This window comes from Artemia franciscana, chromosome 9 (genome assembly GCF_032884065.1).
Source record: "Artemia franciscana chromosome 9, ASM3288406v1, whole genome shotgun sequence".
Lineage (NCBI taxonomy): Eukaryota > Metazoa > Arthropoda > Branchiopoda > Anostraca > Artemiidae > Artemia > Artemia franciscana.
The window spans coordinates 28,115,313-28,136,854 of NC_088871.1; the positions used below are offsets into that span (position 1 = coordinate 28,115,313).

The window sequence follows — 21,542 nt, forward strand, 5'->3', positions numbered from 1 at the left end:
CCGGATCCGATCGCTCGTCACAAGTGTCATACAAGCTCTTAGCTCTTGCTTTTTAGAGCTTCGGCTTTTATTGATAGTGATCTTTCTTAACTATCTTGTTAACTTACGACTCGTTTGGTCCTAGGCTCCTTTGAATTTGAACGAGGCTACTACTCCCTCCTTCAACCCTCTTTTTTACATTCAGGTTTGATAATTGTGTAACAACGTTTCAGGAATGATAATCATCCCTAAAAGTATACCCCTCCAAATATTTGTTTGAAGGGAGAGGGTCTGAAATATCAAAAATGAATTATAGGATCATCATTTCCATGGCCTACAAAGCGAGTTCTTCATACAAACCTTTTTTTTATGGGAGTGTCTCCCATGGAAATCAACAGGGGTTTGAATTAAAAACAAAATTACTGCTAGCAATCGCCCCCTTCCCCTCCTGGGAAATTTCCTGCTGGTGCTCATGATGTCTCCTTCCTCACCTCTCTACTTTTTGTGCCATTAAGTATAAGAATGTAACCTTGTGTCATGCAGAACTGGAATAAAAGAGGGCATATTAAGCTACAATACCCGTGTAAGATACTCTGTTCCGGAAATATTTGAAAAATTTTTCCGGGAATGAAGGGTGATCAATTTTTAACAGTTCGTAAACACGAACTGTTTAAAAAAATGTGACAAATTGCGGGGTACAGTAATTAGTCTTAACACTTGAAAGAAAGAAGAGAAAACAAGATCCAAATAGTAAATTCTTGGGCTCGTGGAGTTTGAAATTTTAAACAAGAAGTTGGTCTCTGGGAGGTGTGGCTTGTAATCATGAATTCGTAATTTTAGTGGATGCAATGTTAGTGCAGGATGACTGGAGGCGCTCTAATTGAGTCTGTCATTGCTAAGGAAACTATGGCGAGTTTAGAGTTAAATTTATAATAATTCTACATATCATAATACCCTCTGTGAAGTAAAGGTGTAGTTCCGAACCATAATGGTGGGAATCACAATTTAATACTCAGACTCGCATCTGCTGGGGTGAACTCTGCTCCAAGCCCAGTGCCATGAAGTCGATTTTTTATCATTAGGTTGACTCTGTACAAAGAAAAATGATCTCGACATTGCACCGCCTAAGGACCCATAGCTGAAAAGGGAAATTTTTCAACCATTGCCATTTCACCCCTTTAACTATCTTGCACAGAAAATTGCATGTCGAACGGGAGATACTGGCGATTAGATTAGCAAGCGAGGCAAGTTTTTGCCACGAGAAGGATATGAAAACAAACTTGGTATCTTGTGATTCTGAACATGATTAGTAATATAATATGTGATTCTTGTGATTCTTGGTATCTTGTGATTAGTAATATAATATGTATGAATGTCCGATGGCATCAATTCACGAAAATATGGTGGGTGGGGGCACAATGAATTTCTTAATATCTAAGAAGGGGTAAATTTGTTTATATATATAAAAATACCCAAAAAGGTATTCTTCAGTGAAGATATCCCAAGAAAGTTTTTTATTTTAATCTCACGGGACACAGCTTCTCTCCTCCTCTCAATTGGAGCTACTGTGAATATCACTGATATTCAGTGACGTCACTGTGACTCAGGGCTCAGCCCTCCTTTAGGCATTCAAAAAAGTTCCTTATCTGATTGTGTGCAGTATTTAGCCGACTTATGTCTTGGCGACACTACAAATCTTTCTTTAAAAAAAAACAAAAAAAAACTAAGCATGTGGTGAATTTTTTGGTAAGATGAATGTGTATTAGCTGCTTGGGAAAGCTAATTGCATTACCTGTAGGAGATGACCCCCTCCATCCTTATTTGAAGCGGGTTATTATGGAGTAGCTTTAAAATTTAAAATGGCAACGACCCCTAAAATGTTGTGCATTTAGAATCGAAACGAGAAGTATTAGCCTACTTTGTATTTTTTTTTATTTAACTTGTATTTTTCTTGGTGGTTAAAATTGCCTTCCTTGAATTCCAATGTTAATTTCTTTTAAAGCTCGTATTTTTTATAACTTTCGATGGAAGTATTTCCCAGAAAATTATTCTTAGCCTATTTCACTGTATAGATTCCAAATACGTAACATAATGGAGTGTTGCTGTTTGAAATTACCTATAACTAAAGCTGTTATCCTTTGCCCCCTATAGCTGATAAACGTTTACTCTAATATAATCTCCATTCATTTCTTTTTAGTAAATTTCAGTAAGAATAATTATTGTTTATTTTCTTATGAGAATAAGTAAAAAAAAAATGCACAGAATTAGGCTAGTTTATTAGTTTCCCCTCATATTGACTAGTTTCTAGTTTACTAAGCTCAATGACTGTCATCAATCTTACCAAACAAATGAAAAAGACTAAACAGAGCTACATGCAAGAATTTTGACTTAATACATTGGTCTATTACTCTCTTTTTTCTTTTGCCCCAGCTGACAATTTTTTAATTTCAGGGAGGACTAGCTTCAATTGTGTCAGGGCAACCATTGGAAGTAGTTCATGGATCTCAAGTCACTCTCAGGCATACTCACGGAAACCCATGTTGGCTTCACTCACACGATGGCAAATATCCTATTAAGTAAATGTAGTACTGTACATAATTTGTAGCTTGTTACTTTGTCAGTCTTTTCTTTTTTTGTAAAGCCTTGAATTTTGGCTTTTTATGCTGGAAGCTAATTGGCTTTATATGCAGTCAGCGAAACTTAAGGAATAGTTTGGGATACCCCTTCTTTTCTTCAGTGTCATTTATTGTGTAATTTTTGAGCCGAAATTTTTACTTTACAGCAGTTACTTAGAATATACCTATTTATTCTATTAAGAGAAGATGGTGATGGTAGTGTAGAGGGAGATAAATAGAAACCTGTCCATGTGGCTTTGCTGAACTCAAATAAGGTTAATTGTTGAGCCAATGACTTGGGTTTAATTTAAACTGCTTCACTTTAGTCTGTTTTGTAGTATTTTCTAGTTTAAAAATGGAAAGCTTTTACTTTTTTTAAGAAGGGCTATAAGTAGCTCTTATCTTTCCTTCTTTTCATTCACTCAAGAAAGAGAATATTTCAAGATTTACTATCCTTTGTTTATTCATTTCTACAATGGGAAACATCTGTTGTTTGTTTTCATTGCATGGGGGGGGGGTCGTCGGTCTTTCATATATTATGATCTTGCCTATTTTGGCACTGGTGCAGTCGTAGAGGCCTTAAGCTCATGCATCCTCTTTATCTGTATCTTTTTCTTGCTTCAGTTCTTGCGATGTTTTCCGTTTTTGTGTATAAACATTTTCTGTATAATCAATACCCATTATCTTGATTTATTATCGTAGAAAATGATGACAGCTGTTAGGGTTTTTTGGAAGTCTAATTTTAAATATTCTGTGTTTCAGTGCCAAAGTACATGATTGAAAATTTTGCTTTTAACATCCAGAGGGAAACTTATAAAGAAAAACTTAATGCCGAAAATGGTAACGGAGATTTGGCCTCGTAATATATAATGAGATTTTAATGAAGAAGGTTTGGTTTTAAAAAAAAAGTGTCACAGCACATTGTCTATGCTCAAATACGTAAGCCAAACAAGTTTTTTTTTTTTTTTTTTTTTTTTTTTTTTTTTTTTTTTTTTCACCAAATGACTGGTTTCTTACCATCAGAAATTGAGTGTCTGTTTTTTTTTGTTTTTTTTTTCAGTATAAGTAAATATTTATATATTTTTTTTTATATTTTTTTCAGTATAGTAAATGAACCGTGCATATTTAAATTTGTGGGGAAAATAAAAAAAAACTTTGAGATATCGGGATGTATATATATCCAAGATTTACACATATTGTGATTAAGATTATTTACAGCAAATACTAGCGATTGTAATTAACGATTAACTTTTTTCGCCCATAACTATTTAGGGAATATGGAGGCTATATGGAGGAATATTTTCACCAGAAATAATTTTAAAAAATTAAATGATAACTTACAAAACATCACATAAGGCTAAAAAAATGTTTTGGAACGTCATATCGTCATACTTCGATACCCAGATAGCGTCCCCTGACACAATTTTCCACCCTAAAGATTTTAAAATGTGTTTGCTTCAGTATCGTGTCTATTCTGTAATTGGCTTTCCTTTGTTAAATCGAGACAATCTTTAGGTACTCAGATGGCCGTGGATCATCCCATCAACAACAAGTAACATGTTACGGACATAAAGATGTTAACAACTGGTGGATTGTCAAGAGACCAGAAAGGTACATTGTCTTTTATTTTTCCTTTGTGTTTTTATCAGCCTGTTTTCGGACAAACTTTCTATCTTATTGGGAAAATATTTAATGATAATGCCTTCAGGCATTTAAAATATTTGACGAGGAGAGTCTTTATTTTATCTTTATTATGAAATAATTTATTTGAAGGTATCGTATAACCTAATAAGCATTATGCCTAATAAGCCAAGTTTTTCATTGGTGTGGAGACTATCTTATATAAATTCACATAAAAAAAAAAGAAAAAAAAGACTTTTTTTTCAGAAAAGAAGGTTTTTTCCGAAAAAAAGATTTTTTTTTCTGCAGTTCAGACACGAAGTCCGATACAAAAAAGTCTTTAACTCATATCTTTAGTAGTATGCTTATCTTAAACTGTATAATCTTTATCGCTTCCTAAAACCATACAAAAATGAAAGAATTTACTGTTTTCTCATCTAGATTTTTCTATTAGTAGAAGAAAATGTTGACCTGGCTGTTGATTTGGCCCGATGAGAGTGAAGACTAACCTTTTGGCAGGTATCATGCAACTACTACTGCTAACAACTCATCCCACCACACTGCCTTAGGTCAACACAGGTGCGCACGTTCCTCCACTTCAGTTGGTTCAAAGTATCCTTAGGACTTTTCATGAAGTTCTTATTTCCTCTAAGTCCTTCCTTGTGACCTCTTCCCACCGCATAAGAGGACGTCCTGGTGCATATATTCCTTAAGGCACATGTATCAGAAATACACTTGACGGCTATCGCTACCGTGGTTTCTAATATCTTAATCTAAGGGCAAAGAGGTGTCTTCCTATTCTTCCAAACTTCTTCTGACTGCAAAATAAAAAGAAAAGAGACACACCTGTGCCTTGGCTTTTTTGCTTTTACCTTTCCACTGCATTCACACTTACTAATAATACTACATAGGTAAATGAAGCTATCTACCCGGTTCATCTTCTTATTGCCTAACATTACCTCTTCACTTCTCATTTGTTCCAAATTTCCGCAATTTAGTATCCTTGCCATTAAATGTCAATCCCTTTCTCGCACTCTGGACCTTCAAGATTTCCAAAGGACACGATGTACCCAGTTTTTTTTTATCTAGGTCACTCAAATCATATGTATAATCGGGTTCTAGGCGTTTACCCTCCCCCCCTGGGGTTTACCCCCCGAAAATACCCCCCTCCCTGGCGGGAAATACCCCCAGGTAAATACCCTCCCCCCATGGAAAATAAAGCTTACCAAATTTGATGGTTTTATTTGAGTTTTTTATTTTCCGTAGAGAGAAGGAATTTTTTGGTACTTATGTGTTATACGTCGCTAACTCAAGTTTACACTGTGTAAAAATCGAGAAAAAACTGGTTTCTTCCTTAGTTTCTTTCAACTTAAAACTATGGAGTCTTATAGAAAAAAAAACAGATGATATAAAGAAAAATTTTCTGTGAAAAAGACTAGGTCAATAAAAAATGAACAGAAATTAATCTAAAAAAGCTTTTTCTACAAAACAAGTTTGTCAAAGAATAGTAAAGAGCCTCGTTAAGCCAAAAATGAGTAGAAATAAATTCAAATAATTTTTCTAGGGTAAAACTACCACAAATTCCCATCAATAAATAGTTTAAACCCAAAACGAGTAGAAATTACAATAAGTAACTGATTCAAACTCAAAACAAGCACAGTTAACGAAGAAACTAACGAAGAAAGGAACTAACGAAGAAACCTGTTTGTTCTCGAGATTTACACAGCGTAAACGTGAGTGAGTGGCGTATAATGCACGAGTACAAAAATTCCTTCCCCCTACAGAAAAAACTGAAATAAAATTCTCAAATTTGGAAAGCCTTATTTTCCACGTGGGGGGGGGGGGGATTAAACGCCGTTCACCGCGTAATTCATGTCTAAGTGAGTTCTACGTTCTCATTTCATACCATGTTTCCTCGTAGCTGTTGCTGGATACTTTGGTGCAAAGACCATCAAAACAATCATATGAGTGGGGATAAGAAACGACCCTGCTTAACCTTTGATTCCAGATCGAAGCAACTGCTAACCTAACAATTCAACTTCCACTTTGAAAAAGTCATGCTGATGGTAGATTTCAAAAGTCATCTATAACATACATGTGCAACTTGGCACTTTCAGCTTTTTCCCTAGAATGACAGCGTAGGTTTACACAGTCTAAATGTGTTCGGTAATTAGAGGATCCTTGAAATATCTGACGCTTAAAAAAATAATAAAACAGTCAAAATTTAGCCAAAATATCTTATTTGTCGGCTGTAAAAACGCTGAACTAAAAACAAAGCAATAAACAGGGATTTTACGTTAATTTAAATCTATTTATTTGCAAACTAAGCTCTTATTTCGTTCTTAATTTAATATGAATTCCCTAATTTTAGAGATGACATCATGGTTTCAGCACCTTTAGACAGAATAAAACATGGTGACATTATTCAATTGGTGCATGGTTTAAGTGGAAGACCATTAAATACACATAACGTTGCTGCACCGCTTACTGCTACAAAACAGGTATACTCTTTTTGTTTACTATGCATTAATATTGTCCTTTATCTGACCATAATCTTTTAGAGCTGGAAATAAATCTTGGCTCAGAAACAATTCTGAGTTCAAGTGTATTTGTCATATTTTTATGGCACTTGGTATTAACCAAGTGACATATAGCAATCGCAAATTCTGTCGGTCCCGGTTTTGCTACTTTAGGCACTTCCAGGTAATTTAGGACGGTGAAATTTGGCAGGCGTATCAGGGACCCGACCAGCTTAAATTAGAAATAGTCGTTTACCCGATTTGACCATCTGGGGGGGGGGGAGTGGGGGGCCCGTTAATTCGAAAAATAGAAAAATAGAAGTATTTTAACTTACGAACGGTTGATCAGATCTCAATGAAATTTGATGTTTCGAAGGATATCGTATTACAGAGGTGTTATTTTAAATCTTGACCTGATCTGGTGACATTGGGGAGGAGTTAGGAGGGGGAAAACCTAAAATCTTGGAAAACACTTAGAGTGGAGGGATCGGGATGAAACTTGGCGGGAAAAATAAGTACAAGTCCTAGATACATAATTCACATAACCGGAACGGATCTGCTCTCTTTGGGGTAGTTGGGGGGGGGGGAGGGGGTTAATTCTGAAAGATTAGAAAAAATGAGGCATTTTTAACTTATGAACGGGTAATCGAATCTCAATGAAACTTGATATTTAGAAGGATATCGTGTCTCAAAGGTCTTATTTTAAATCCCGACCGGACCTGGTGACATTGGGGGGGGGGGGGAGTTGGGAGGGGGAAACCTAAAATCTTGGAAAACACTTAAGAGTGGAGGGATCGGGATGAAACTTGATGGGAAAAATAAGCACAAGTCCTAGATACATGATTGACATAACCGGAACGGATCCGCTCTCTTTGGGGTAGTTGGGGGGAGAGGGGTTAATTTTGAAAATTAGTAAAAATGAGGCATTTTTAACTTACGAACGGGTGATCGGATCTCAATGAAACTTGATATTTAGAAGGATATCGTGTCTCAGAGCTCTTATTTTAAATCCCGACCGAACCTGGTGACATTGGGGGGGGGGGGAGTTGGGAGGGGGAAACCTAAAATCTTGGAAAGCACTTAGAGTGGAGGGATCGGGATGAAACTTGGTGGAAAAAATAAGGACAAGTCCTAGATACATGATTGACATAACCGGAACGGATCCTCCTCTCTTTGGGGTAGTTGGGGGGGGGGGGTAATTCTGAAAAATTAGAAAAAATGAGGTATTTTTAACTTACGAACGGGTGATCAGATCTCAATGAAACTTGATATTTAGAAGGATATCGTGTCTCAGAGGTCTTATTTTAAATCCCTACCGGACCTGGTGACATTGGGGGGGGGGGACTGGGAGGGGGAACCTAAAATCTTGGAAAACACTTAGAGTGGAGGGTTCGGGATGAAACTTGGTGGGAAAAATAAGTACAAGTGCTAGATGTATGATTGCAATCACTGGAACGGGTCCAGTCTCTTTGGGGTAGCTGGGGGGGGGGGGTGTTAATTCTGAAAAATTAGAAAAAATGAGGTACTTTTAACTTACGAATGGGTGATTGGATCTGAATGAAATTTAATATTTAGAAGGATATCGTGTCTCAAAGTTCTTATTTTAAATCCTGAACGGATCTGGTGACATTGGGGGGAGTTTGGGGTGGGGGAACCTAAAATCATGGAAAACGCTTAGATTGGAGGGATAGGGACGAAAATTGGTGGGAAAAATAAGCAGAAGTCTTAGATAAGAGATTTACATAATTGGAACAGATTCGCTCTATTGGTGCGGGGGGTTAATTATGAAAAATGAGAAAAAATGACGTATTTTTAACTTACGAAGGAGTGATCGGGTCTTCATGAAACTTCATATTTAGAAGGACCTCGTAACTCAGATCTCTTATTTTAAATCTCAATTTAATTGGAGTCATTGGAGATCAGGACGAAACTGGATGGGAAGAATAAAAACCTGTCTAAGATACGTGACTGACATACCCGGACCGGATCTGCTCTCTTTGGTGGAGTTGGGGGGGGGGGGGTAATTTTGAAAATTGAGGTATTTGTAACTTAAGAAAGGATAACCAGATCTAATTTTAAAGTCCGACCAGATCCTATGACATTGGGGGGAGTTGGAGGGGGAAACAGGAATTCTTGGAAAATGTGAAAATTGGGGTATTTTTATCTTACGAATAGGTGATCGGATCTTAACGAAATTTGATATTTAGAAGGAATTCATGCTTTAGAGCTCTTATTTCAAATCCCGACCAGATCTTTTGACATTGGGGGGATTTGGAGGGGGGATCTTGGAAAACACTTGGAGTGGAGGAATCGGGATGAAGCTTGGTGGATAGAATAAGCAACTGTTCTGATACGTGATTGACATAAACGTACTGGATTCGCTCTCTTTGTAGGAGTTGGGGGAGGGGTTCAGTGATTTGGCGAGTTTGGTGTTTCTGGACGTGCTAGGACGATGAAAAGTGGTAGGCGTGTCAGGGAGCTGCACAAATTGACTTGATAAAGTCGTTTTCCCAGATTCGACCATCTGGGGGGCTAAAGGGAGAAGAAAAAATAGAAGAAATTGGGTATTTTTAACTTACGAGTGGGTGATCGGATCTTAATGAATTTTGATATTTAGAAGGATATCCTGACTCAGAGCTTTTATTTTAAATCCTGCTTTTATTTTAAATCCTAACCGGCATTAAGCCTCTTTCTTTCCTTTTAAATCAATCTATTGATTCTTAGAATTTTGTTAGAGCTCATACCATATGAGCTCTTGGCTCGTAGCTCTTCTTGCCTCGTCACAACTGCCATATGAGCTCTTAGCTCTTGTTTAAAAAGCATTTATAAAAATAAAGAAAAAAATGTTGGTCTTTCTTTATCTGATCAAGTTCTGTCTTAGATATGTTACTCATTTAAAATTTGACTCTGTTAATTCACTGGGCAACGCTGGTTTTGTTGCCGCGGATTTTGGTGTTTATTGTATAGGCATTTAAGGAGCTGAATTCAAATATGGTACAAGTTATTGGCTAGGAGCTCAAATTTTTAGGATACAGGAATGTGATGCGACGCAAGACATACTATTTTAAATGAAAACTGAGTATCATCTGGAAAAAATAAACAATGTTTTTAAACATTATTTTTATTTTACAGACAATAAAAAAAAACAACATAAAATCGTTGGAGAAACTAAACTAAATGCACAGTCACATGTTAATCTTAAGAAGTTGATAATGCACGAACAATACTTGAAACTACGGAGGCTTCTTTTGTGTGACATTGTTGATTGTACTTTGTTGAAACATTCTCTTTTCTAACTTTAGGAATAATCCGCCATCACATGTGTAATATTCCTTGGTAACAATCCTTCATAGAAACATAGTTTTTTGTTTTTCAATTTCCCAATAAAATTAAACAAATGACGTCTATCCTTTTCGCTTAGCTTCATTTATGGAATTTACAAATACAGGATATTCCATGAGTTGTCTTGTTTTTGTCCATCGAAAAACCCAGCTTTAATCTTCTCTGTGGTCACATGAGGCAGTGTGGTCCCAGCTTAATACGCAGTTAAGAGAGGAGGATTTTTTCTCGTTCAACTAAAGGTTCATTAATGATATCCTTTTCCCAAGAACTGTTTTGTCTCTATAAAGTCACTCCTTTTTACCCACTGGTTTTTCTTGTTCTTACTGCCACAAACACACAAGAAACAAGCTAATTTTGCGTTGCCACTTTGCTGGACAAGAAGAAAATTTACCATCTTAAATTCTACACAAATGACTCTCTGATGCTCAGAGTGCTCCAAAACTGCTCCAAAACTCGTATTCCTCTTTCATTTTCGTCTAGTGAGCAATTGATATGGACCCAAATTTGTTGCCATGGTGCAAAGAACATATTTTATACTTCACGTGGAGCTGTCAATGAATAAGCGTCTGTCATTCACAGAATATTTTAGAATGCCCATTTCTTCTAGAAGGTCTTTAATAGCATCATAGAGTACAGGATTGTGATCTTGATTGAAAAAGCGTAAGAAATTCTTTTCTCTTTTGCGATAAAGTATGATTTGTTTCCTTTGCTCCAGTTAATTTTGTCATGCAATCTAGAAGCGAAATGCTAAAGCTTCGTTTGACAGATTGAGATCTCTAACGAGGTCATTCAACTCGTCTTGGTTAAAACGTTGTGGAAAGGATGAAACTCCCTCATAATCACAGTCATCTTCATTATGGTTATCGGAAGAATCATTGAAGGAGTATTATTCTTCCTCACTGAACTCTGGTAGCTGATGAAATGCTGGTATCGGTATCGCGTCATCGGGAGTCACTGGTCGTCTTACAGAGGATGAATCAGGATAATACCACTTTCTGCGATTCTTTCTATTTACTCCATTAACATTTACGATACAGAAATAGCACTCATCAATATGGTTTTTAGGTTCTCTCTAAACCATTCAAACTTGAGACATTTTCTTTTCCTTATAGTCCACTGTTGTAAATGTTCCTAAAAGGTTATGCTGACTGTAGGTGGTGCCCATGTCTTGTTCTGGTCACCAAGTTTGACGCCAAAATACCCAAGGTTTGTTTTCTTTACAAAGTTAGCAATAGGCTTCCTGTTTTCTTGAAAATTGAACTCTCCACATACGTAGCAAAACCTATTGGGATGATTCACACAACTTCTTCTATTTAAACCAGAAGTCATTTTCATAATTCTAAAATGTAGCCACAATAAAAGCACATCAACCTATATGACACATTTTTTTTTATTTTATGAAAACTATATCCTGATCAAAAATATTATTTCTGAGACACATCCACTTAACTACCACGGTGAGAACCCTCCAGCTAATCAACTTCAGCGTAACCCCTCACGCCATTGCCCGCCAGGCAGATGCTAAAACTCCACTGGATTTTTCTGAAACTAACTGGAGTTAGTCGTCAGAGAGAAGCACTAGTTAAAAACGGACATTACTATTGGGTATATGCTACAATTGCACTATAAAAATATGTAAAATCTCATGTTACATTTATTATATGTGTAGCACAGTAACACAGTTTCTTCTGTTATTTTTGTAAGTATAGTTATTTTATTGGAATTACTTTATAATTTGCGGCAAACCATAATACTAATAGATAAAATACAGGAACTAGTTAATATATCATCATACTTCATTGATATATAGATCGATTTAACTGTAAAATTAATTGTTGATGATAGTGCTGTGTCTAGAAAAGAATATATTTTCAGAACAATTCATATGAATTGTTCTTATACAGAAAAATTCATATTTGGATTCAGCACCCCAAAATAACATTACTAAAACCTTTTTTTAGCTTAAAAAACCTTGGCGAAAAAAATGTTGGCATACGCCCTACCTATCATCTGTCATCCCTAAAATGAGATCTAACGATCATAATCTTTCATTCAATGGAGTCCTTGATCTTGGGATGGAACCAATTTCTTTCGCACAGCATGTTATTTAATATGATGTCACTCAAATAACATATCCCTATACAGTGTGGTTTGGGAGTAATTAATTTACTACTGATATTCCTATCCTGGCTTCCTAAAATAGATTTATTATTAAAAATGATTAAATTTTACTAATGAAAAAAATCATGTAACTAATTGACTATTTTGTGCTAGAAGGGAACAAATTATCTAAAGTGGTAAACTGGACCCTCCATCCTTTGTGTAAAGCGTTTATGTTGAATCTAAAGGTATGGATCGTTTGTCTGAATCCCTTCAAATAACCAAATTCAAATAGGGACCAACAAAGGATGCAATGGGAACACCTTGTTTTTTTTTTAGTTCAATTGATTGTCATTATTTTGACTTCGAGAAAATAAATTTCAAACGGACCCGACCGCATTAAGGTCCCAAGGAAGAATGCTTCTAAACTATGTCTTGCTCTCCTGTAAGATTGGAGCTTTTGAATGTTTGCCTTTATCTTGCGTTAGTTCACGAGCTACTATTGTCAGTCTTTATCCTTATGAGCATTTCTGGTTGTTACTGAGTATTTCTTTCCTTTCAGGAGATCAGCTGTTACATCAATTATAATGTGTCTATGGATCCACAAATTTTGTGGCGTGTCGACATCGTCAATAAAAACGAAGTTGGAGACATTTGGCATGCTCTTGAATCCATTGTAAGATCATTCTTAATCCATAATTTGGGATGCTTTAGAACTTTTCTTCTTTTAAGGTTTTTAAAAATGGGATTAAATTTAAAATTATATTTCTAGACAAGCCTGCCTTTTTGACATGTCACCATAGCTGATGTTTGCTTCTCAATAAAAACCCATCAAATTGCTAAAGCTTAATCTTTAATATCCTTTCTTCTTCTTCTTCTTGTTTGGATCACTATTGAGACTGGTTTGCATAATCCCATAACCGGCACTAAATTGTGGACCCTGTGTTGGGTTGCTGCAGATGAGATCGAACTCTTGGTCTCGTATTGCCGAGCAGATATCAGTCTCAGTGCACCACCTCAGGATTATCGACTTTAATATTCTTCCTGTAAGATTTCGAAAATGGTATGAATTTAGAATTATTTTCGTCTCCAGGAAAGGGGGTTAAGGGGGTTATTTATCACGTCATGTTAGTCTTATAATTCCTGGCTGTTGCATAAAACAAGGAGTTTGGTTGACAGTTCCCTTCTATTCCGCTGCTTGACCTGCATAGTGACTGACTATGAATTATTGTTGGACTCTGGGTAGTTGTACATTATAATTTAAAATGCACTTAGCATGTCATCTAGCTTTTCCACATATGACCAGGAAAGACCGAATCCCACGATGTCCTGGCGCCATGTTCAGCTATCTTGCTTATTTCCAAAGGTAGATGGTGCATCAATTACAACTATCCTTTTGAAATAATATTAGTAACCCTGATTTTGCGTTGCTAATAACATTTTTCAAATTTTTGAGATAATTGCAAAATGGTGATTTTTATTTTCATTTTATAGCGGGAGAAATTGATGAAGATTCTGGATTCTGTCGATAGGTTGCCCCAAAGCCGTTTTATTCCCGCCTTTGCCTCTCCGTTGTATTGCGGACGAATAATTTGAGATTATAGTATGGTTATACTTGGTTTCGCTGGGGTAAACTGATGATACCCCTCTGGAATCTTGGCCGTCTGTGGATCTGGAATCTGTGGAGATGCTGGGTTTTGGCTAATGAGACTGATATGATGGGTATGTTTTGTTCAGATGGAATATCAAAAAAATGCTCAGGAATATCGTCTTGTTATGAAATATGCACTACTACAGCTATGTTTGGCTCAAATGAGTTCCATATTTTGGGAAATATTGTTAATGAAGGAAACCCAGCTTCGACTTTTTTTTTGTTCTAAACGATTTGTGAACACAAACTCCACTTTGGCTAGGTTAAAAATATGCTGAATTATTAAGTGAAGATGGCTTGTAGAACGACACAGAAAGTCCAAATTTCAGGATGAAATCTACAAACCGTTTTTAAATACAAACTGCGGTTTGTCCACAACTAAAGTCACCTTAGATTTTATGTCGTTCCCTTCTTGTCTCTAGGTTCTTAGTGCCGGTAATTCTAAAATACGTTCATATCCAGAATAAATGCCTAGAACATGGAAAGGTTACAAATTGCTTTTTAGACATGACCATGTTTGAACAAAATTCAAGTTAGGTTCTCAAATCGCCAGAGAAACATCCTATAAGTTTCCAAAACACCCAAAACGTCAATTGTGGTACGTTTCTGAAGTGGTCTGTTTATCTTTTTCGTCGCTAGTTTTTTTTGTTTTTTTTTCTTTGTGTGTGAATTTTATTTTCTTAAGCAAACAGTTAACTGGTAATTGTTTATTTCATTGGGCCAATCGAGTTCATACTTGAATATAGACAGTTTAAGGACTCCAACCTAAGTATGATTAGTCACGACACGTACACAGGAATTCGTTGCAAAGGAGGGGGAGGGTACTTGAAAAAAAAACGTAAAACAGGCAAATTATCTAAATATTACAAGAAATCAAGGAGGAAACTATAAAATGTGGGTGTTGGTGAAAGAAGCCGACCTGTTTCTGCTTTTTGTCTGATGTTCTGACAAAATCTTTTTTCTAAAAAAAAGAGTAATTTTGTGTTTGTACATTTTTGTTGTTGTAATTTTTGGCGTTTAGTCCTGGGGTGGCTTATCCCACCTAAAAGTTTCGTCTCTGCATGCCGCGGCTTGTCGTTTCTACTTTACCTGTAGAAAGTATGCTACTAATTATTTTTGATTTTATTAGAACTATTTAGTTGTTATAATATACGGTAGGCTACATTTGAGTCTTGATTGGGTACAATAGTTTGATTATAATATAGTGTGTTATTTAACAATCATTGTGGGAACAACTTTTAATACAGTTTGTGTTGATTTCGGATTTGAACCCCATGCTTATTTCAAAATTGTGGTGATTTTGCTTCTACCGTCTCGAAGTTTTTCCGATACCAAACGAATGGTCGCTTGGACCATTCCACGGGGCCCGCTGCTAATTCTAGGATGCACTATTGCTCTCACTGGAAACTTCTCCAGCTGATCCCGGGGTCAATGACATCAGACTAACGACAGGAGCCCACTCGTTTAAACTAGCCCAGTTATGCTCAAAATGATTTTATAGCGGGACGCTATTCGTCACTCGGATATAGTGAACCGTATTCCGACATGAAATCCGAGTTCTTGTTTGCATACATGATTAGTATCATTTAGTTTGTATTTATATATGAACTGGAACCTTTCCTTATACCAGTCTCTGTTAAGTTCGTGTTATGCATATGTGGCATTTTTTTTCCAGACTTAGGACAAGTATAAGTACTTTTATTTTGTGAGTTTTATTTAGAAATAGCTTTTGGCTATTTTACGGCAAAAATTGGCGATGAGGCAAAATCACGAGGGTCTCACAAAGCATGCAAGCTGTATGTCAAGAGTTTGCGTATGTGGAAGAAAGGGCTTCTGGTAAATTTAGTTTGGTTTACCTGTGGTTTGGCAAGAATCTTTAGCTCACTCGAGTCATTGTTACTATTGTGTAGTGAAAACGTCAGGTCTTGATAAAATAAAAGAGTGTAATTGTATCCTTATTTACTATCAGTTATAGCCCTAGTGCCTCAGATTTTGGTTGAAATCGAAGTAATCCTAGCAATGAAGATTTTCTAATTAAAAATTATTTCATTCGTTAGTAATTTGAACTGCACGAACCGAAAAATTTGGCACGAGATTTAGGACTATCTAAAATACCACGAGACACCCTCTAGCACTGCCTGTAGTTCATTTGTCTTAAAAAAGGATTCTAGTATCAAGAATTCTCTGAAAAGACTTGCTTGAAAAAGGAGCTAAGGTACTCTACTTTCGATCAAGAGAAAGTCCGTTTTTGTAACAGTGAGGATGAATTGTGTACTACCATAACGTACGGTACATGATTTAACGAGAGAGTTGAGAATTTCATACTGGCATAAATGAATGGTAATTGTTCGTCGGAAGCTCAAAGTGGAGCTTTAACTTGTTTGCGTGAAAATTTTTTGTATACGTAATTTATTTATTATAATATTAGATGTAATGGTCTGCATCTTCCTTTACTAACAGCATGGATACCAAATTCTCGTTTTATGAATGTATGGGGGGGGGGGGAATGTCGAGGTCGTGAATAGTTTCGGATGCAGTTCGATTGGTAATCAAGATCTAACCTGAAACAAGGTAATACCAAATTTCGCATCAGCCACTCGTCGAGAGAGGGAACATTATATTTTCACCTTCGCATATATATATATATATATATATATATATATATATATATATATATATATATATATATATATATATATATATATATATATGCGCATATTTATGTATATATCTTCATTTATTGCATACGCATGTTTTTATGAAGCAATTTTTCAAAGCTTTGTTGATTGAGGAAGGCTGTTTCAATTGTCTTAATTTCAGTATGTCCTCAGCTGTTGTTTGAACAGATAAAAGCCACAATATATGCACAGATTCGGCAGTTCACAAAAGAGGAAGATTTTATTAGAAAAATGACAGAACTTCAAAAGTATGCTGTGTTGGCATTCGAAAACACGAGTTTTTGTACGAAATCTTTTTCTCTGTCTAAATAAAAGGTTTCTGGATATTTGATCTTTTCGTTAAAATTAAATAATCAAATTAAAATAAGTTGAATTAAAATAAAAGTTTAAAGTATAAAATAAAATTCTCTGTCGGAAGTATTTCAGAAAACTTGCTTGTTCTTTTCAGACAGCGCAATATTTTTTTTTTTTTTTTTTTTTTTTTAGTCTGAGATTTCTGGTCGATTTGTGGTGTGATTTACCTGTGGCAATCTTGAGTAAAATTTGGATAGTTCCTGGAGTAACGGGAGACTGTTTGTCAACATTGAGAATATTTTACCGCATAGGATTAAGATGAATTCAGTTTTGGAGGAAAAGGGCGCTCCAGTTAATTTCCAATTTTACAGTTTGGGGCTTATAGGTGCGGCACTGTTCATATCTCCGGTTTTTTTTGTTTTTTTTTTTTTTTTTTTTTTTTTTTTTTTTTTTTTTTTTTTTTTTTTTTTTTTAGGAGCATCGTTTTATTGCTCATAAATTTAAAAAAAAATGGATGGAAGCTATTGGCTCGTTACGCCAGTTCTTATCCAGCATATATTTTTATGCACAATTAAAAACAAAAAGGTACCTCCCCCCTCCCCGAGAGGCTAGCAAAAGACCTTAACTGTCATTTCATTTATGACACTAAACAACAAATCAAACAAAGGAATTTTTTTTCTGAATGTTATGGAAGATTGAAAAAATATAAATGTTTCATATGTCTTGAATTATTGTATAATCTGATTATCTGTTTACTCTTTCTGTTCCATTTTCAGGTTCGCCTTGTGCATGTAAACACCAGTGCTGCCCTTTCATATTCTGGCCGCACTTTGCCAGACTGGGGTTTCCATCAACAGGAAGTTGTTGGTGATATACAATTAAGCAATAAAGACAATAACTGGAATGTTGAAGAGCATCGTTACACACGTAGTGAGTAATTCCTTTTATTCTCAGTTACTGGAAATATTTTACCAGTGGTAACTTGATCTTCCACCCTTTTGAATTTAAATGAAACCAAAGATAAGCTTCATTTGTGGCAGGTTCAGGCATACGGGTAAAACAGTCTCGTTGCCTGTTATAAAATCCTCATGAAAAAATGGCTGCATTCACCTGAGATATTTGAAATCAGAATAAAAGCTGTTGTTGAGGATGGTGAATATTGCATTGTACATATGAGTCGTAATACCCATAAAAAATAGGCTATATATGAATTATTTTTGTTAATTTCATTGCTCTCTCCTCAAAAAAGAAGTGGGTTACGTAAACGTAAAAATAGGACTGACCGTCCAGCTATCCATTCTTTGTATTAAACAAAATCGGTGAACGTTCTTTTATATTTAAAGAACGTTCTTTTCATATTTTGAACAGGCTGAAAGACCGTTTATCCAGCATACTTGAATGTACCTTTCGATGGAAGTAAAAGTAAACCTCAATAAATTCTTGTAAACCAATATATAAATAGACTTCCTTTGTCGAATGATTTGTTCAAACTATGATTGTTTTATTGATTCTCTGGCAAAATAACATTCGTTAAGATTTCTTATGCTCTCTCGTAAGCTTGCTGCTTTCACGGAAAAGGAAAAAGTCTTCTGAAGGTTGCTAATGTATAGTTACTTTCTAGAGAAAAAGATTTTTTTCTTTTTTTTTAGCTGTCTTAAATAGTACAAACAAGAAGCTAAATGAAACTGTCCGAAACGTTCTTATGGATAATGTAATGCCAGGCTTGTGTAGAATAAAAATGTTCTATTCGAATCCGGAAATAGAAAATTCTGCCTATCTTTTTTAATTTTAGGGGATAATTCCAGAAACATCGATCTTGACAGGCCAAATTCGAGAATTATTGGTTTTTTTTTTTTTTTTTTTTTTTTATATATATAAATGTTTGATTTAGATCAAATTTAATGAAATCTGGTATGCGTATAAGTTTCGGACCCACAAGTTAACTTAAATAAGTATTGCTGTGATATGATCATACGTTTAAGGGAAGGCAGAGGTGTTTACTGTTATCACGTCTTTTGAATATCTACCAGAAAGGGCTATTATATCTGAACCAGACTTGAGAGAAAGTAGAACCTAGTGCCCTAATTGTGCATTCGGGCTCTATGGGCCCACTCTGACCTCTGCTGTAGACTGACTTCTGACCTGTGCTCTGCTCTAAGGGGGGGGGGGGCTGAATTTTCGTTATCTCGACATGTACCACAAGGAATACTTTGATCGTAACCGAACTTGGTGGGAACTAGGGTCTTCCTGGTGGATATCTCGGGATTAGAACCTTATCCAACCTCTGTGGGGATGGAAGGTGGGTCTCTCTAACTCCTGTCATCAGGACATCTAGTAGAAGAGGTTGTCGGATCTCAATTTGAGCAAGGTTAAAGTGATTGTCCTTAGTTTTACTTTTTGGAGGTCCACTTCTGATTCAGCCTTTGTGTTGAGGGGGAGTCCAAATTTTTGACATCAGAACGTCCATTAAAAGGGGCTATGGAATTTCAGCCAAACTGTATAAGAGGTAATAGTAAGTGTGTCAGTTAGGTCTTTAGTTATTAATTTCTTGTGGTCAAGAAATTTAGCAGAAGGGGTTATCAGTTTTCCACCAAAATTGGGCAGAAGATCTTATTAGACGAAGAAGAAGAAGAAGTTTATACAATACAATACAAAATGGAAATACAATACACTTATTCCCCCTAGAAAGGCTCCATGGCCAGGGATACAAGGGGGAGATAATTGTATGTGCACATAATTGTATATATTGCAGTTTGTATAGGTATTTATTGCATATACGTAACTTTTTTTTTCTTAAAACGATACTTCAGTATTGTATTACCTTACTAAAATATATGCAAATACTTTTAAAACATATTGTTGCACATGCAATTTTTATTGATGTAGTTTAGATTCATTAATGTACCTGAATATACAGGAAGATGCGCTCGGCAGTTCGGGGCGTCAGTCCACACAGATAACAGGGTTTGGTCTTAGGACTCCCAAATACATCCTGACATCACCTTGCTTCTCTCACTAAGGTTCGAGGCTCGGACCTTTTTCCTGTCAACTTCTTTCTCTTTTTTCTTCTGGTTCTCCAATTCCTTTTCTTTTTGAACATGCTCCTGACCCGTATTTTTCTAGTCTAATTATAATACAACTTTCTTTTCATCATCTAATGTAAGACACATGTCTATAACCTAATTTTATGCAGATATAACATTTTTGAACACAACATGTTTTGTCTTAAATGATGAGAAAATGTAACGACATCTATGTTGCTCAGAGTATTTTGTAGAATGTGTCATTCCAAAAATCGTGATGATTTCTCCATTAGGTTTTACTTTTATGTTATATATCCATACTTCCTTTATTTGTAAGGCTGTTGTAAGAAAACAAATTTTAATTTTGGTGCTGATTACAATAAAGTTTTAACCACTAGTATTACCTTCATTAAAAAGGAGTTATTTGAAAATGTTTATTTCCCTGTTTTAACTTGTTGCTCTTGTGTATGTTTTAGAGGTGAATTATTTTTTTAGATGAAGAAAAAGAGGACTTACAGCGAGAATTAATGAATACAGATTTCATCCCGCTCGAGCCAGTCAAATTGAACTTCATTGAAAAGTTTTTAGAACTCCAAATCCGAATGCTTTTCATTACCAATGAAAATGTCCCAAATCACATGTACACGTCAAGCCCCTGGGAATGGCTCCTTATAAACAGAGGAATAGCCTATTGGATATCACCTACTTCAAACGTAAGCTATTCAACAAACATTTTAGCTTTAATCGTTTTTAGGAGGCTTCTTGAAATTTTACTTGACGGATGAATCTCTTAGCAAAAAGACCCTCCAGCATTGCTTTTCACCCTTCTTTGAAACTCTTTTGGGACAACCTTTTTTTAAAATAAATCCCAGTTATATCCTATCCAGTTCTTTGTCATAAGTGATCCTAATCTAACATGGTATGCAAACGATTTAAGACGAAAGTTTTTTCTTTATGTTATTATAAATTGAAAATTGGCTGGATTGATACAGGTGGTCAGAGATGTTTGGGAATCTATTAGTTATGTTGAAATTAACGGTCGCCATCGTGTACTATTTAGAGTTAATTTAAAGCTGACATTCTGGAAGAGCGATTGCTTGCCAGGTATATATGGCGCTTATAGACTTTAGGATGACTATTTGAGAGGATATTTGGAATTCCGAAAAGAGCTTAGTTCCGAAATCGGAAAGAATATACTTTGATAATTTATGAGATAGATAGGACAATTTTAGGAAAATATTCTGTAGAGTAGCAGACCATGTGTTATGAATGAAATTGAAAAAAGTAGCTTGGAATTTCACCGTAAAAGTATTTGAAGCTTCCAGGTAAAAAAAAGAGAAAAAGAAAAATAAATGAAGAAAGCTTGTTCAAAGCATAAATAGAAGAGAACATTTCGTATAAGAGGCTTATGAGTTTTTAGATTTACGAGAACAAGGGAAATGGAGAAGACATTAAAGTATAAATTGAGAGGATTAGACAAGGAGACTATGGCTAAAATTGTTACAGATCTGTAACATGCAGCTAGATGGAATAATAAGATAATTAGCCATTCGTGGCAAGATACTCTATCGATTTGCAGAATAAGGATAGTGAACTTAAAATCTCATTATATGAATTGGTTAAAGGGAAACTTACGCAACCATATACCTTAGATAATTAGGAACAATTCAGGAATCCAATTTCTAACGAACAAACCTCCATTTGCAGTCATGCAGATTTCG

The 21,542-nt window shown here is 35.6% G+C and overlaps 1 protein-coding gene across 1 annotated transcript in view; it reads left to right on the plus strand.

Annotated features, from left to right (window-relative positions):
• Window positions 1-21,542, plus strand: part of LOC136031226 (protein O-mannosyltransferase 1-like) — a 50,357-nt gene that overhangs the window by 13,849 nt on the left and 14,966 nt on the right. The window contains exons 8-13 of the mRNA XM_065710624.1: window positions 2,431-2,555; window positions 4,110-4,205; window positions 6,586-6,715; window positions 12,738-12,851; window positions 17,575-17,728; window positions 20,317-20,534. Of these exons, the coding sequence (XP_065566696.1) occupies window positions 2,431-2,555; window positions 4,110-4,205; window positions 6,586-6,715; window positions 12,738-12,851; window positions 17,575-17,728; window positions 20,317-20,534 (837 nt within the window). The remainder of the gene's footprint in view (window positions 1-2,430; window positions 2,556-4,109; window positions 4,206-6,585; window positions 6,716-12,737; window positions 12,852-17,574; window positions 17,729-20,316; window positions 20,535-21,542) is intronic.